Source organism: Propithecus coquereli, unplaced genomic scaffold (assembly GCF_000956105.1).
Source record: "Propithecus coquereli isolate 6110/MARCELLA unplaced genomic scaffold, Pcoq_1.0 Scaffold508, whole genome shotgun sequence".
Classification (NCBI taxonomy): Eukaryota; Metazoa; Chordata; class Mammalia; order Primates; family Indriidae; genus Propithecus; species Propithecus coquereli.
In genome coordinates, this window is record NW_012150930.1 from 802,875 (window position 1) to 821,444 (window position 18,570).

At 36.0% G+C, this 18,570-nt stretch overlaps 2 protein-coding genes across 2 annotated transcripts in view; one reads left to right on the forward strand and one right to left on the reverse strand.

Annotated features, from left to right (window-relative positions):
- Positions 1-12,739, forward strand: part of AKAP9 (A kinase (PRKA) anchor protein 9) — a 221,395-nt gene extending 208,656 nt beyond the window's left edge. Inside the window, exons 36-46 of the mRNA XM_012656550.1 lie at positions 729-879; positions 2,059-2,727; positions 2,961-3,169; positions 3,485-3,590; positions 5,179-5,361; positions 6,378-6,578; positions 7,500-7,732; positions 8,906-8,991; positions 10,140-10,269; positions 10,838-10,977; positions 12,192-12,739. Coding sequence (XP_012512004.1) covers positions 729-879; positions 2,059-2,727; positions 2,961-3,169; positions 3,485-3,590; positions 5,179-5,361; positions 6,378-6,578; positions 7,500-7,732; positions 8,906-8,991; positions 10,140-10,269; positions 10,838-10,977; positions 12,192-12,229 — 2,146 coding nt within the window. The 3' untranslated portion in view covers positions 12,230-12,739. The remainder of the gene's footprint in view (positions 1-728; positions 880-2,058; positions 2,728-2,960; positions 3,170-3,484; positions 3,591-5,178; positions 5,362-6,377; positions 6,579-7,499; positions 7,733-8,905; positions 8,992-10,139; positions 10,270-10,837; positions 10,978-12,191) is intronic.
- A 3,089-nt stretch (positions 12,740-15,828) lies between these two features.
- Positions 15,829-18,570, reverse strand: part of LOC105820124 (lanosterol 14-alpha demethylase) — a 20,020-nt gene continuing 17,278 nt past the window's right edge. The window contains exon 10 of the mRNA XM_012656551.1: positions 15,829-16,101. Within this exon, the coding sequence (XP_012512005.1) occupies positions 15,902-16,101 (200 nt within the window). The 3' untranslated portion in view covers positions 15,829-15,901. The remainder of the gene's footprint in view (positions 16,102-18,570) is intronic.

Genomic DNA, 18,570 nt, shown 5'->3' on the forward strand with positions numbered 1-18,570 from the left:
TGCCAAGCTTCCTTATTATAAATATGTATTAGTAAAGGAATTGGAGTAATTTTGTCATAAACACTGTGTAAATATTCCAAAATATAACATTATAGGTGATATTTAAATATCATGAAACTATGTTAAAGTCGAAACTATAGTAGAGAGAAAAAATTCTAAATTTTTCCAGATGATAAACTTGTAACTATATTGGCATATCTCTACTGTCCTTCAGCTCTATTTGAGATTTATTATTTAAGATATCATTTTGGCCTTTATTTTTGCCACCAACTAATTTGAAATGATATTTATGAACTCAGTGGGATTCATGGTTCAGTTAGCTGAAATATGCAAAATGTTTGAAGAGATAATTCTTATAAAAAGTATTGTTGGTGTAAATACTGAGATATTCTGTTTGCCAAAGACATTACAAGTACAGTCATTTTTATTTTAAACATTGATTTCACACACACAGACACACATGGCGCGAATCCCATGTTCAGTAAAAGACAAAGGAAAATAATTGTTTGCAATGGTAAATAATAACTAATAGTTACACTACTAGAAATAGTTAATTTGAAATGAGCCACAGTCAAGAATCTTTAATCCTTACCTGGTTTATATTTTCCTATTAGCTTATTGATTATATATCTCAACTTTTCAGTGGAAGCTGTTTTCTCTTTCTCGCTCTTTCATTATATATTCGGTCAAAATAGTTTTATGAAAGTTCATTTGGTTCTCTGATTTAGGTTGGAAGTTAAAGATAAGACAGATGAAGTACATTTGCTTAATGATACATTAGCAAGTGAACAGAAAAAGTCAAGAGAGCTCCAGTGGGCTTTGGAGAAAGAGAAAGCCAAATTGGGACGCAGTGAAGAACGGGATAAAGAAGAACTTGAGGTATTGTGTCTTTAAATGTCTCTGGAAAATCCAAAATGGTAGAAGAGTCTTTGAGACTTTCCTCCATCTAAAATATCAACCTTAGACTCTTGTAAGATATGATAAGTTATTCACTATGCGTTGCATACTGTTGTAGTGTTAACTGTATTATGAGGAAATGTTAATGGTGTGATGATTTTGTTTTGCTATATCCAAGGATGCGTATAGACTGCTCTGCCGCAACGTGTTTTCAGGATATGAATTTGTATACACACAATTTGATAAATAGTAGTTTTGGTTCCTATTTTCTCCTAGGGAAAGGAACAGGGATACTTTTCTTACAGCAGGAGCCCTTGCTGCTTTACTTCAAGAAAATTTAAAATCAACATTAGGCTCTCCCGGAGAAGCACACCCTATCCTTGCAGGACACTGAGCTCAAGGCAGGTTGTACTGCTTGCAATGCCCACATTAATGGTAGCCTTACTGGCTCACAGCTATTTTTCTAGCCACATAATCCTAGTTCCCACTACTCTATGCTAAAGAAAATGTATTGCCAGCATTTTTGCCCATTTTTTGTTTTTAATGTCCATTGTGGTAGCCTCCAGGCATAGTGGACTCTCTCTTCTGGGTAAGGACATGTTATCTCCCCAGGTACTAATTACTATTTTTTAAACATTAAAAATTTGCATAGATTTTGAGTAGTTTGCCCCTGGTGTTACTTTCCCCATAAGCTCTATTATTTTTAGCCCATGATACTGCAAAACATAAGGTTTTTCAGGAAATCGTATTGCATTATATCCAAAACACATATATATTTTTGTACAAATTTATTAATGTGCACAGGAATCTTATCAAAATATAAGATCTCCAGGAACACTTATATTTTTAAAGGCCGTTATTCTTAGGAGAAATGTACCCTGCTTCATATTAGCCAGATAAGATTAATGTTTTGAGAGAAAAGTATTATTACCTTGCCTATCTTTCATCATTATATTCCATAATGGAAATCAATCGAGTCTTCAAATAGTTATGTCCCAGTTATGTCCTAACCACTGAAAATTTAAGTTAATAAACTGGATGATCAGTTCTATCTTCTATTACCAAATACTACCAATTAGTATTAACAGATGCATGGTTGTATATTTATAAAGTATTTTTAATAATATTAACAAGTTCTTAAATTTGATTTCCACCTACAAGGATCTGAAATTTTCACTTGAGGGTCAGAAAGAAAGGAATATTCAGCTAAGTCTACTTTTGGAACAACAGAAACAGCTACTAAATGAAGCACAGCAAAAAATAGAATCACAGAAAGTGCTATATGATGCCCAGTTATCAGAGGAACAAAGTCGAAACTTAGAGCTTCAAGTTCTTCTTGAATCCGAGAAAGTTCGAATTCAGGAAATGAGTAGTACCCTAGATAGGGAACGGGAATTACATGCACAGCTGCAGAGCAATGATGATAGTGGGCAACCTCGGCCATCCTTACCTTCTGAGGACCTACTTAAAGAGCTACAGAAACAGCTCGAGGAAAAACACAGTCGCATAGTAGAATTGTTAAATGAGACTGAGAAATATAAACTGGATTCTTTGCAAACAAGACAGCAAATGGAAAAAGATAGGCAGGTTCATAGGAAGACGTTGCAGACAGAACAAGAGGCCAACACTGAAGGACAGAAAAAAATGCATGAGCTCCAGTCCAAAGTGGAAGATCTTCAGCGCCAGCTGGAAGAGAAAAGGCAACAAGTTTATAAGTTAGACCTTGAAGGAAAGCGACTACAAGGAATTATGCAGGAATTCCAGAAGCAAGAACTGGAACGAGAAGAAAAACGAGAAAGTAGAAGAATTCTGTATCAGAATCTTAATGAGGTAAACTGACACTTCGTTTCATTTTAAATATTTTTTTAAAAGTACTACAGTCCTTTGATCATTAAATTTTGATATTGGATTATATTGTTTAAATAGCCATATGCAAATCATTTGAAAATGAAATCTATAGAAGTTTATTTGAAATATAAACAATAATTGTGTTCCCTTTAGAAAGAATGTGATATGCTACTCATTTGTAATTATTATTTTCTTTTTCTGTCCAAAATTGCCAGCCAACCACATGGAGCTTAACCAATGATCGAACTAGAAATTGGGTTCTTCAACAGAAAATAGAAGGAGAAACAAAAGAATCAAACTATCCTAAATTGATTGAAATGAATGGAGGAGGAACTGGCTGTAATCATGAATTAGAAATGATCAGACAAAAGCTTCAACATGTAGCTTCAAAACTACAGCATCTAGCCCAGAAAGCCTCTAATAGGTTAGAGACTTTTCTGCCTGATCTTTAGAAAAACAGCATTCTTAGACAGGCTGGACAGACCCCATTGCTCACTGATAGCTAGCTAAGAGTGGGGAATTGAAATTTTAAAGATAATGCATGTTTACATTAGGAGTTGATATCCTTTAATAAAACTCGTATCTGAAAATAACTAACACCTTGACCCAGAGAAAGAGAACACTTATTTTAAGGGAGAAATGATAGGTGAAGCAGAGCGTTGCCTGATCCGTAATGTTTGTGCTAGTCAGCAACCCTAATTGAGAAGGTATGTTTTGATGTTTTGTCTTTTTCTTAAAGACTACAGTTTGAAACAGCAGATGATGAAGATTTCATTTGGGTTCAGGAAAATATTGATGGGATTATTTTACAACTACAGAAATTAACTGGCCAGTCAGGCGAAGAGGTAAGACTTTTTTTATAGCTCTGTCTAATACATTGAGAGCAGAGATATAATAGAAATTGTGGATTGTTTGAAAGTGGCAGCATATTCTATAAAGAGTTTTTTTATTTTTTAATATGAATAAAATGTTTGTCTTCTCTCAATAGAAGATAATGAAAGCTTGGGAGAAAATTAACTTTCTTCATTGTTGTTGAATAATTACATTAACCTCTTACTGTATTAATTAATTAAGAGACCAAGCTTCTTGAAAGAGCATTCTGGCTTCTACCCTTAGCACTCTGTGAAACCATCCTTAGAATCCTCCCAGTGTCTTCACAATTGACTAATCTGAAGAATCTTTTCAGTCTTTTTCTTTACTAATTTGTGGCATTTAACACTTTCAATCTCTTCCATCTTCTTAAAACCCTCCTTTCCTTGCCTTTGCGATTTCTGTCATTTCTCAGACTTGTTTCATCAGTCACCTTCATCGGTTCCTCTAACCATAACTATGAACGCTCATTCAGTCTCACAGCCTGAGCTCTCACTAGACCTAGCGTTATTTATTGAGCAAATACTTACATTGAGCATCTACTATGTGTGAGGTTAACTGTACTAAGTTCTGGGGATACAGGGAACAAATCTGACAAAAACCTCACCTTTGTGGAACTTACCTTCTAGTGGATTGTGGTCCAGGCGTATACTTTATTTATTTTTTTTTTTTTTGAGACAGGGTCTCACTCTGTTGCCCAGACTACAGTGCAGTGGTGCAATCATAGCTCAAACTCCTGGACTTAAGCAATCCTCCTGTCTCAGCCTCCCCAGTAGCTGGGACTACAGGTGCACAACCACCATGCCCAGCAAATTTTTTTTTTATTTTTTTGTAGAGACAGAGTCTTGTTATGGTGCCCCCAGCTGGTCTTGAACTCCTGGCCTCAAGCTACTCTCCTGCCTCAGCCTCCCAATGTGCCAGAGTTACAGGCATGAGCCACTGTGCCCGGCCCAGGCCTATCTTTTCAGTTAGTTACTAGACATCTTCCTTAGGGAAATGTACCACACAGTAACCCTTTGGGAACCTAACAGGCACATTCCAAACTAAACTCCATCTTCCCTTTCTCCTTTCTCCCCCAAGCCCATATTTCTGGTCATGATATTGCCCAGTTTAGAAAGTTGTTAGTCACCATAGACCATCTTCCTTCACTCTTAATTGCACATCTAGGCAGTCACTAAGTCCTGTGCCTTTGATTTCTAACACAAAAATTTTGTTTGTGGCATACTCCTGCCTAAAGCCATTCATGGCTCTCCATCACCTGCATTTAGGTCTGTTTTCCATAAAGTGAAGCAACCATTGCTGTAGCCTTACCAAGCAACTTGTAGCTTCCTGAAAGCAATACACTCTCGCTCAAGCCTTTTTTCCTTCATATATGCTGTTCCTTCTGTTTAATATGCTCTTCCTTGTCTTCTTTCCTGCCTGGTAAAATTCTGCCTGTTATTTAAAACTCAACGCAAGCACCACTTCTTGCAATGTGTTGCTCTCAGTGCCTATTCAGACATTTAGATGTGTTGTTCACGTACATTTGTGTTTATGTGACCTTATGCCATTTTATTTTTTCAGCCCAACTTGGCGTCCCCAAGTATGTCTTGTGGCTCATTGACTGAAAGACTACTGAGACAAAATGCTGAGCTGACAGGACATATCAGCCAACTGACTGAAGAAAAGAATGATTTAAGAAACATGATTATGAAGCTGGAAGAGCAGATCAGGTGGTATCGACCAACAGGAGCTGGTAGAGATTATGTATGTCTATTTTTAACATGTCTACGTATTAGAAGTAGTGCAAAGTTATCATTTCTGCCATCTAGTTTCTTTTTAGCCCTGGTAATGTAAAAAATATCAAGTATCTAATTCTTAGGATCAGTGGAAAATTTTGTAGGAATAACAACAATATTGCTATTACTGATTACTAAACTTCTAATAATTACTGTTTGTTGGGAGCCATCTCTGTATTAGACTCTGGGTTGTCTATGTACAGAATTTCTAAGACACATCCATCCTTGCACATGAGAAAACTGAACTGAAGTCTTAGTCAAACCAAGATATATTTATCTCCAAAGCCAGATACTTAGCTCCCTAGGGACTGACGGCAGGCACATGCAAAGAAATGTTCAAATGTGAGTCCTGATGAAAGTTCTCTTCAGTTATTTATCAGTTATTACGTTTATGACTCAGGGAAAGATGCTTTTAAATTACATATTTCAGTCTAATAAATTACTCTGGGAATTTACTTAAAATTTTTCCATTTAAAAAAGCTATTAACATAAAATAAATTGCTAGCTTGCGTAATCACCCAATATAAAGATAGGGAAGACCTGTAAGACAGCTGTAAAGTCAAATAATGGTAACTTATCTGCATGGCTTCTGTAGGAATCTCCTTATCCATGTACGTACTGGATTGTTTTTTGTCCACTTCTCCAGTGTACTATTTCAGGCACAAGCTCAACATTTGGACCCAGATGGTCCACCTGTTAAATCTGTTGACTTTTTTTAGTTCTGATCTCTGCTAAATCTGCTAAACCCTGTCTGTGGCCAGGCTCTTACAAGGACTTTTAGTTGTAAAATTAATCTACTTAGCAGAGGACTTAAGAGGGTATATGACTTTATGTCAGTTGAGATTGGCTTTGAACTTTCCTTGGGTGAAGTTGGGAAGCCGGAACTCTGTATTTATCGTGGGGATATCTTTAATATGTTTAATTCAGACTTTTCTTCAGACTCTTGTTCTTTAAAATCATGTAAGTAGGCTATGGTCTTTGTAGTCTTCTAGGTTTTCATTCAGTGGTTGTACCAACATTGAAGCCATCCTTGCTTCTGAAAAAGAAGTGTGGAACAGAGAAAAATCAGCTCTTCAGAAATCCTTGAAAAGGGCAGAGGCTGAAGTGTACAAGCTGAAAGCTGAACTAAGAAATGATGCTTTACTTCACAATCTCAGCTCCGATTCTGAACATGTCACTTTAAAGGTAGGAGACATCTTCCATCTAAAACATACATCACAACTGGTTTTCTTTTTGCCTTGTTTCATCTCTCACTGACCTTAATCGAACAGACTAAAGAAATTTAGGTGGCACTCAGGCTGCGTCTCTAGGTCTCTTTATTCGTCTCTGTCACGAATGCAGGTCTCTAGCTGGTCACAGGTTTGTGGAGAGGCATGTCCAGGATTGGGACTAGATTAAGCTCTATTAATAATCACAGTGAGAGCACCCTGAGCTCCTGGTTCCACTTCCTGCAATGTCTTCCCTAGTAGACCAGCAGAACGTTATCTTCTCAACTTCTAACAAGAGCTGCACTGCTGTCAGTGTAAGAGCATCACGCTCTGTGAGATGGGAAGCCCTCTGAGTAGCCTCTCTAGTGACTAATAATGAATACTGTAGTAAAACTACCTTCATCAGTTAACACAAAATCCAAAACAAAAAAAAACTTTTGGAATATTTATTCCAACCGTATAGTGAATATAAGTTTATGACTTTTTTCTTTTTTTGTAAGAAGCAGGATCTCGCTCTGTCACCCAGGCTAGACTGCAGTAGTGCGATCGTAACTCACTGCAACCTCGACCTTGAACACCTGGGCTCAAGCGATCCCGCTGCCTCACCCTCCAGAACAGCAGAGACTACAGGCATGCACCACAACACCTGACTAATTTTTTAATTTTTTGTAGAGATGGGGTCTCGCCATGTTGCCCAGGCTGAAGTATAAAGGCTAAAGTTAATTTATCCTAACTTTCATCCTTGCTGATAAAGTAGAAAACAGTGTTAGGGTACTTGCCATTCTATTACTGCTACTACTACTACTTTTTTCTTGTTGTTAAAATCTAGGTTATTTTCCCCTAGAGAACAATTGAATGCCCTCTTAATGTCATTATGTTCTTCCTTCTTTAAAAATAGAGAATTTATGGTAAATACCTGCGGGCAGAAAGTTTTCGAAAAGCTCTCATTTATCAGAAGAAATACCTGCTGCTGTTACTGGGTGGGTTCCAGGAATGTGAAGATGCCACCCTGGCCCTGCTTGCCCGGATGGGGGGTCAGCCGGCCTTCACAGATCTAGAGGTGATCACCAACCGTCCAAAGGGCTTCACGAGGTTTCGGTCAGCTGTCAGAGTATCCATTGCAATTTCAAGGTAAAGTACTTGAAAATGCATTTTATTGATAGACTCTCTAAAAGGATTAGTTATTTTTAATCATCCCTCTTTTCTTTTCTGGTTATACTCCATATTTGTATAGTAGGTGACCTCCCAAAGCCTCACCCGTGCTGGCTCTTGAAACAGGAGCTCAGGGTTTAGCTTATTGTTGGCCTTCGACTCGACTCGCCTCTACTCTACTCCATTCCACATTGTAGTCCCCTGGTTTCAGTTCCTCCTTTCTCACCTTCATTCCCTCCGTCCCCTTGTACAGGGTAAACCAGGGTAAGTGTTGGTAGGTGCACTGATGAAAAAGACATAGTCCCTGCCTAAATCCATAAAGGCAGCTCACTTTCTAGCGGAGAAGACCAACATGCATGGAACTTAGAAGACACTAAATAAGTAGGAGTTCACAGGAGTTAGCCGGTACTTTTTATTAGAGGAATTTGAGGCGGCTCCGTGAAAGCAGCGTAGAAGTTGCTATTGAAGGACTTCACTCTGCTACCCTCTTTTTCTTCTTTTGTATGGTTATTGTATTTCGACCCTCCTTAGACTGAGCCTGGAAACTGGTTAGAAATAAGAAAACTGGCCTTCCAGAAAGCTCCTTGGGCCAAGATGCAGTAGGCAGCAACTTGTCGTAGCTGGTTTATGACACTAATACCCCCATTCCTTTCAAAACCAGTATTGTTTTTTGTCCCTGATCAAAGAGCCGAGAAGAGCCTCACCCATCTTCCAGCTCTCCCAGTACACTCTTATTGCCAATTGAAGGGTCTTTTTGTTCTTTTCTATCTCATCTACCCTTTATTCTGCATTCTTTTCTCTACTTCTCATTACTTCTCACCATTTCTTTGCCAACCTACTTTTTTCCTGTCTACGTTTGCCCTCCATCTCTTTTGCCCTGTTTATCCCTAAATCCAGAACCTGATGCTGGCAATAAGAGACCTCTCGTGCCACTTGGGAAGAGGGTGATAGGCTCTCGAAGCCTGTTCTTAAGTTCCAGTTGATTTTGCCACAAACCAGAGGGCATTTACCTAGTTTGGGCAATCGTGATTATTTTGAAATTTCTTCTGCATTCATATTTAAATGCATGACTTGATTTGTGTATAAAATATATATTTGTACTCTTTACATTATAGATAATGCTGTGAAATTTTATCTTGGAATTTTTTTTAGAATGAAATTTTTGGTTCGACGGTGGCATCGAGTCACGGGTTCTGGATCCATCAATATTAACAGGGATGGCTTTGGTCTGAATCAAGGTGAAGTCAAAATAGCAAATTTTCTCTAAAATTACTGGCGTGTATAATACCTTCTGAATAATTAAAGAGCATAATAATGGCTGCTTTTATGGATTACTTTGTCTGCATTAGGCCCCATGCTCTTTTCATGTATTCTCCCTATCCTGTGATGTAAGTACGATTATTATTTTTACTTTATAGATGAAAAACTGAGGCATGGAAAGCACATGGTATTTGCCCCAGATCACCCAGTAGGGAAGGGAGGGAACCAGGACTGAACACTGGCAGTCTGGCTCCAGAGCCCACTCTTCTTGTGCCGACTTTTAAGTCCCTGCTTCAAGACAGAGTTGCTGTTAATCACATGGAATAGTTATGGTTTGATATTTTCATAATTTAGCAATACTCATACAGGTTTCTGAGTTTACCAATAGGTTGTGTGATAATGGTAACAGTTAAAATTCCTTCTCTCTACATCTAGAAGTGGAAACAAACTACGGCTTAAATATTCAGGGCATAAAGATGAAGTCAGAAGCTGGGAGCACATAGACTTACAGAGATACAGAGATTACCCGTGCTGTATATTGATATTAAACCACCTTTATTCTACCAGTAGCTAAACAGAGAAAGGGGAAATATTTTTGGTACCCTGAGCAAATTATTTTCAAATATCATTACAATGAACAGCTGAAATTTGTCCCATGATGAGTTTTATGTTGTATTGAAAGTTAACAAATCATGATTTCAAGTTTTTTCAATACATCAGTAGAGTGGAGTGATAAGAGGACTTGGTTACATTAGTCTAATTGTCTTTATCCACATGATCTTTTCCCACAAGCCACATACACTCAGACACCTCTCACCTCTCATCTAGTTATAGCCAAGAGGTCTTTTAAAAAGAAATACTCTAATTAAATAGTTAATTTTCTTTGAGGCATAGTTCCAGATATGAGAAATACTCATATTCAGAGATAAACAAAATAACATTTGAAAGCCAAATTTTTGTTTGTACTGTTGTTTCTCTCCTTTAGTAAGAATAATTGAAAATGACTGTAAGTAGGAGATGGTGGTATAGTACAGTATAATCATCTTTTGAGACCTTATCTGTTTTGTAAAAATTTTTCAAGGGCTTGGAATTTTTTCTTTACAAGGTACTGTTTGGATTACTTTAGGCACTGAAAAGACTGACCCATTTTATCATTCTTCTGGTGGGCTTGAGCTATATGGAGAGCCAAGACAAACTACCTATCGTTCAAGATCAGATCTGGACTATCCTAGGTCTCCTTTACCATTTCAAAATAGGTAAGAATTTGAGAAAACCTGCCTGGAGTAGCTAAATGTATTTAATAGAGAAAGATAGACATTGTTAGGGCTTTGACTTCTTTGCATCGAGATGGCTAGACATCTTTAGTTGTATATGATTTACATAATCTAAGGCTCAGAATCAAAACTAGTTTTTGAATTTATAACTGGTTTCCAAGGGTATAGGAAACAAAGCTGACCAAGTGTTATTTAGTATATGCTGTGGTTAGACAGATATTGGGAAAAGTATTGACTAAAATTAATAGTCTCTGAACATAATGAAAAACTTTACAGTCTGCATGACAAGATGCTTTTATACATATCTAATATTTATTGAGGACTTCTGCAACAAGCATTGTAGTGGGCATTGTTATGATGACTTAGTAGCTTCTTTAAATTCGTTGAAGAGCTGTTTCTTTCTCATCTCAAACTCAGAAGCACAGGAGATGTGGATTAGGCAAGGTACAAGTGGCCTCCCTTTTGGAGGAAGTAGGTGGAGGTAGATGGGTAACTTACTTGCATTGTTTCTGGATAATTTGGATTCATGTACGTATTTTTAATCCTGTAGGTATCCAGGCATTCCAGCTGATTTAAATCCTGGTTCCCTAGCATGTTCTCAGCTTCAGAATTATGATCCTGACAGAGCCCTGACAGATTATATCACTCGGCTAGAAGCACTGCAAAGACGACTTGGAACTGTACAGTCAGGTACTCTTAAGTTTAACCATGTATTGGCAGCATCCCAGTGCTAGACCCACAGCACTCCTCTCTCTGAAACTCCTTGACTCATCATTAGGATGATCAAATCTTGCAGTTCAGTTCATGAGTTATCAAGTTAACCAAAGCTTAAATTCTGTGTAACTAGCAGAGAAACTGACTTGTAAAGGCTTTAAGTTAAGACATGATTTATCACCCTGGATCCCACTTCCCCCCAAAAGTTTCTGCTGTCTTCATTCAGCAGATTGATTAGGCAGAACGCACGATGAGCACCAATGTACAAGGTAGTCTGAGGCTACAGGGTTTACTGGAGAACAATTCCTAAGTAATGCATGTTAGAAAGTATTATAGTAAGGCATGCAAATTGGAGGTATGGAGGAGGGAGGAGGAAGCACATGATTTAAGCACTTAATGCAGTCATTATCCCTACTACTACATTGTGCTTTTTATGTATAATCCAAAACACTATCCCATTTAAAAGACTTTGCAAGCATGATCTTTTAATTTTTGTTCAAAAACACCAAAAAATGTCATATTTTATAATAGAGGTGGATTTCTTGTTCATTGGAGGAAAACCTATTTTCCCCATCTCCCTTCATTTCACTCCTGATTCAGGGACTTTGAATCATTTTAAGTGATTGTGTTCTAAGTCATCTTTTATATTATGTTTTACTTTTATTTAGGACCCTTTTGTTCCTACTAGTCCCACAAACTGTGGGCTATTTTACAGGTTATTTTAAATTAGTAGTTTATCTCTTCATTCAAAAAATAACTTGTTTATTAACTCCAGCAACTTGTAGTAATAGGAAACTTTCATTAGCATAGCTGGGGTTTGTTGGTTGGTTTGGCTTGGCTTATTTTGCTTTGAGCATCCAACTTTCACATGATCCAGATTTTGAAGACCAAAAGATTTTTCAAGATGTATAAGGTATATATATTATAGAACATTCAACTTCACAGCACTTTGAAGAAACTCTTAATATTAGTCTCACTTACCTTGCTATAGAGCCAGTCATGGTGACTTTTAAATATATATTCAAAATCTCTTTTAAAAATGAGTGCAAGTATGAATAAGACATTTTAAGGGGAAAAAAGGCAATTTGTAAATAGAGGACAATAGTAATCTGCTTTGCCTGAACTAGTTAGTCTGATATAGGTAGCAACCTAATTTGAGATCATTTAAATGTCCTGTTTTTCTCTCATAGGTTCAACTACTCAGTTTCATGCTGGCATGAGAAGATAATCCTTTGAAACATCATTAATTGAAGTGATTTTAAACAAATTTCCTTTTGTAAATCAATGGTTCTTTTGTGTTTTTGTATTGTGAATATTCAATGGGACCAGTACAAACACAGCTTATGATTGTATACAAATCCCTCACCAGAACATGAAAACTGGAATTTGTATATATAAACATTGTGCATGTGTTCATGCACAGTAATCATTAAATTACATGTATATTTGTGGAATGCTAATTTAAAACATTAAATTATAAACCTTGTGTATTTATCAAATGGGTGAAAAGATTAAACTTTTGCGCATTATGATATTGCTGAATGTGTAGCTTGAGGTGTCCTGCACTTTTCTTATAAGGCTACTGAAGTTACATGTTTCTGCCTAATATATTTGCTACTGGTGATGAAGACAGATATCACTTGTAGAGACCTATTTTTGTATAATGGTAGAAGTTTTGAATTTTATGGGGTATTTTGTCAAGTACTGAAATAAAAATGACTTCACCATTTTCACCACACTGTATTTGAACTTTCTTCATTTTTAACTGCATAGTTCTTGGTGCATATCATTTCAATTACTTGCCTCAAATATGTTGGACTTGGGAATTCGGTAAGTTGTCCTAATCTTAGAATTAGATACTGTTGGGGTTTTCTCTCCCTCCATTGAGGAAGAAAGTTTTGCATGTGCCTTTGCATCAACTTTACGTCTATGTATAGTGTTTTTACAAATCCATGGCCAAGATGATGCAGAAATCATTTAACTCAAATAATTTTAATCATAATGCAGAACAATTATAAACAGTATTCCCACTGTCCAAGCCAAATTCAGATTGAGAAGTTCTTACAGATATAATACAAATCCCAAAGTTATTTCTTATCTGGAGTCCTCCCCTTAGTAACTTACTAAAACAGCAAGAGGAATAGTATTTGATGCTTATATTCAGAGGTAATTGTCTTATTGTTTGATGTTTTTATACCAACACAAACACAGGCATTGTAGCAAGTTGTGCGTTCTTAAAAATTTCTAATTACAGTTGTCCCTTAGTATCTGAGGGGAGTCCTGGAACCAGTCCCCCAGGGATACCAAAACCTGCAGATGCTCAAATCACTTACAAAATGATGTGGTGTTTGCATATAACCTATGCACATCTTCCCATATACTTTCAGTCATCTCTAGGTTACTTATAATAAATACCTAATACAATGTAAACGCTATATAGTTGATGTCCTTTTATTTGTGTTATTTTTTGTCGTATTTTTTAAATTATATTTTAGAATATGTTCAATCTGCAGTTGGTTGAATCTGAAGATGCAGAACCCGCAGATATGGAGGGCCAACTATACTTAAATTTTCATATTAGCAGCTGGATTCCGATAAGAAGCTGTGGGTAAAAACCTTTTTCAGCTATGCCATTCAAGAATATTCTGCTTTAGGACACAATGGAGAAAAAAGAACAAATGGATAAATGCTCTGATTAAGCCGGGTTCACTCCCATTATTTGACCATCAACCTTCCTTATGATATTAGGTCTCTGTGATCACACTTGTTCATGCTGCTCAATAATTAGTCTGTGGTTAAAAAAATCTGTTGAAGTCTAAAACAAACTGTTCACACTAACCAGACTAGCCTTACCTTGGGTTCTTAACTTTTGTGTTACGAACCTCATTCCCAGTCTAGTGAGACTATAGGTCCTTTCTCAGAATAATCCTTTTAAAAACAAAATATATAGGATTGAAAAAGGATACCAATTATATAGAAATAGTGGTCAAACCTTTTAAAATTATGATATATATAAGATTAAAGCATCAAATAAGATTAGTGGTAAGTTACTAGAGTTTACTAATCTAGCACTAATTAACTGATTACTTACCAATTTCTAATTAATTGGTGAGAATAAAAGATACTCTTGAGGTTTGCAACATTTGTAATGTAATATGAAAATATCTCTGATTTCTACTGACAAAATCATGGATACTGTTAATAGTATGGTTTATTGCCTGAATTCATAACTGAATGAAACACGAAACTGGGATTAGAAATTAGTGCAAATAAAGATGTAATTTTCCCCAACCAAATCCCTAGATTCCCTGAACTCTACTAACTAAAGCAAACACCTTAAAACCCATGAATACAGAGTCTGCTTTTCTCAAAGAAAATTTTATGTGAAAAATTGTCTGACAGAGATTTTTTTCCTCTACAATTAGAGTTTAACATGAGTCTTCCAGCATTTTAAACAGGACTGTAATATACATAAGGGAAAACATTTTGGCCTCATCTAGTAAAAAGATGAGGCTATATGGTCAAATTATAGATACCTCATATAGTTGGGTCCCCAGTTATAATTTGATTCCTGAACACAGACTTTATGTAACGTGACTGACTGATTATACTATTCCGAAGGACCCAGAGTTCCCTGATCTCACATTTTAGAAAAAAGTTTAACCATTTTAATCAACAGAACTAATAACAGAAACATCCCTAATTGGATTCTGGAAAAGAAGCAGGGAACAACTGTGAGCCAAAGAGAAGAAATAAAATTATCCCCTAAGGAATTTGTGGACTTTCACACAGATGTGACCTTGTACAACCAGATACATATTATTTACCCATTTGAGAAATATGTAATATTTAATAATTAAATCAAGACATATGAACAGTCTTTAGCATTAATAATTACATTATTTTCAGGAAATATTATCAAGTATGGTCCTAGATCTCTCTCAATTTCCTATAGGCAGTGCTTTCAGTTAAATTTCAAAGGATATATAATTTTTTTCAAACATAGCTCCATTGCTATCATCATACCAAAACAATTAGTATACCCTTTTATTCAAGGCTTTAGATGTGAATTTATTCCCTATTCTCCCATCCTCTCACACACACCAAAAAAATTGCCCAGATAAATGAGTAACTTGTGGCTTTCGTATCTCACCGTACTGTTTTACTTTTTTAAAAAATTTTTTAATACCTTGCAGAACTAATGCAAGATTTGAATACTCTGAAATTTTTTTTCTTTTTCTTTTCGAGACAGAGTCTCACTTTGTTGCCCTGGCTAGAGTGCCATGGCGTCAGCCTAGCTCACAGCAACCTCAAACTCCTGGGCTCAAGCAATCCTCCTGCCTCAGCCTCCCAAGTAGCTGGGACTACAGCATGCGCCACCATGCCCGGGTAATTTTTTGTATATATATTAGTTGTCCAGATAATTTCTTTCTATTTTTAACAGAGACGGGGGTCTCACTCTTGCTCAGGCTGGTCTCAAACTCCTGACCTTGAGCGATCCACCCACCTCGGCCTCCCAGAGTGCTAGGGTTACAGGCGTGAGCCACCGCACCCAGCCTTGAATACTCTGAACTTTAAGAGCTATGTATGCTCTTAAATTTACTACCTGGAAATTATTTAGGATCTGCCAATTACCTAGATCCCCTGAACAATTTTTTTACTAATGAACTTCCCTAAAGCACACGTGTATAGTGAGTATCAAAACTATTAGAAAATGTTTCAAATGCCATTAGATTTGATAGAACCATTCAGTTAATAAAACATTAAAACCGTAAGTTAAACTGGCTTTTAGAATTACTCGATAAAAAGTACACTATATCATAGTTATTTCATAAACTCCATTCTCTTTCAGTGCTTTTGCAGCTTACAGTGATGTATCATTAGTTCCTTGCAGCCTTTTTCATTGTGATCTTCGTTTATAACGGATAACTGGATTTTCAGGGGTGTGAATCATAGTTGTATAATTCACAGCAGGAAAATATCCATCAATGAGGTCAAATTCATATAAACGAATCATAGTGGACCAAATTGTCTTAATTTGAACATATGCAAAATTTTCCCCAATACAACGATGACGCCCTGTAATTAAAAAAAAAAAAACTTCATAAGGATCAGTTTAATATTTATCTACATTCCAGATGAACAGATGTACAGATAGTATAATAAAGAGATGATGTATTATTTTCACATAAAACAAGAATGTAAACAATTAAAAATCCCAGCAGATTTTCAGTGTCAGTTTTTAGGAATACTGCACTTGGCTAATCATATGATGACTTTCCCAATTATATTTTTTGAGTTTTAATATCTATGTGGGTTAAATCTATGGAAGATTTGAGTCATAAGATGGTAATCTAGTTTGAGAATGTAACAGTATTTTTAGTTTCTGTCCCAGGAAAATCCTGGTTAAAAGTCAATATGAGAACCTTCCAGTTGAAACTTCAAATGTCATTACAAATGTTTATGGAAGAAAAAGTGATTTAATAAACCCAAAATAACATGTATATTGAGATCAAAATTTAAAAGGTCATACACACACAGAAACTGACAAGCTGATTCTAAAAGGCATATGGAAATGTAAAGGACCTAGGATCTCCTAAGCAAAGAACCAGGTTGGAGTAACTTCAAAGCTGACTTCAAGGCTAAAAGTACAGCAACCAAAACAGTACGGTACTGGATAAGAATCAACAAAAGATCAATGGAACACAGCAGAAAGCCCAGAAATATTTTTATGCTTATTTGATTATCAACAAAGGTGCTTAAAGCAAGCCAATGAGGAAAAGAAAGTCTTTTCAACATATGATGCTGGAATAACTAGATACTACATGGGGAAAAGAATGAAATTCAATTCCTATCTAATACCATACTGAAAAATTAATTCAAGATGGAACATAAACCATAAATGTTAAAATAATTAAGCTTTAATAGAGAAGAAAATATATTCATAACTTGGTCTAGGCAAATATTTTTAGACATGACCAGAAATAACATTTTAAAAATTGATAAATTAGACTAAACTGAGATTATTCATTTGTCAAAACTCCATGAATGTTACCTTAAGATTTGAGCATTTCATTGTAAAATTATATATCAAAATAAAAAACCTAAACTGATACTGAGTTAGCACAGTACTTGCTTGGTCCGTAACTGCAGTTATTTCTAGGAGCTATATTTGAGGGGCATTTACAAATGTCCATATTCAAATATAACAACTAAGGAGAAGCTTGGCTTAGAGGAAAAATAGTTAAAGGATTATTTTTAATAGCAACAACCTAGAAGTATCCTAACAGAATAAACAAATAGATAAATCCTGATGATTCACAAAATGTAATATCACTACATGCTATATGCAGAAACAAACTGCAAATTACAAAGTAAAAGAATCGTTAAAGAAATCAGAGATACTTAACATGATATTTAACAAGATATTTAGCATGATAATTGTATGCCTCCCAACCCCCAAAAATTCCAGTCCGTCCAGAACCTCAGAATGTGACCTTATTTGAAAACAGGATCTTTGTATATGTAATTAATTAAGATGAAGTCACAGGGTTAGAGTGGACCCTAGAACCAGTGACTAGTGTCCTTATAAGAAGGCCATGTGAAGACAGACACCACAAGGAAGAAAGTCTCTTGAAGACAGAGGCACTGATTGGAGTGAGGCAGCTACAAGCCAAGGATTGCCAAGAGCCACCAGAAGCTAGGAAGAGACAAGGATTCTCCCATAGAGCCTTCAGAAGGAGCGTGGTCCTGCCAATACCTTGATTTCAGACTTCCAGCCTCCAAAACTGAGAAAATAAATTTCTGTTGTTTTAAGCCTCTGAGGTTGTGGTAATTAGTTATGGAAGCCCTAGAAACTTAACACAATGATTGAAAAAAAAGATTGAGGAAACATTATATCTGCATCTAAATATTTCACACAATATAACTTCAGAGACCACAATTGAGACCTATAAATGGGATGTTTAAAATGAAAGACTTGAGCTTTAATATAAGGTTCTAAAAATTGACAGCTGTCCAAAAATGGAATGAGTTGTCACATAAGGTAACTGAGCAACCCACAACCCATTATCTGTAAAATTCAAGTGGAAGTCAGATAATTTACCAGTTTAGAAATTATTCCTCTTTGGGGTAGAATTTGGGCTACAGAACTAATGCCCTTCCAAATGTTAACAATCTATGATTCTTTTAGATATTATGTTATATATCACAGTATTAAATTTATTTATTAAAGTTAAGATCTGAAGTTCCCAAAGGACTTTATACTTTCCTTTATATGTGGAAAAAGTGACCAATGACAAAAAAGTCATCTCTTACTTAAATGATCTCTTTGTAAAGACGAAATAAGAAGTCATAGAATATAGTTTAACCTATACAGAGTACTAATGAACTGAGAAATTATTGGGGGAACAAGGGTCTGCCTAAACTATTTTAGTATCTTCTTGGAAATGAAGTTTGCAAACCTACACACAACCTGCCCAAATTTGAAGACCACTTTATCATAAGGATATTCACAGAGAGCTAAAATGTTGACTAACAATACAGAAAAGCCTTAATTTTTTTTTTTTT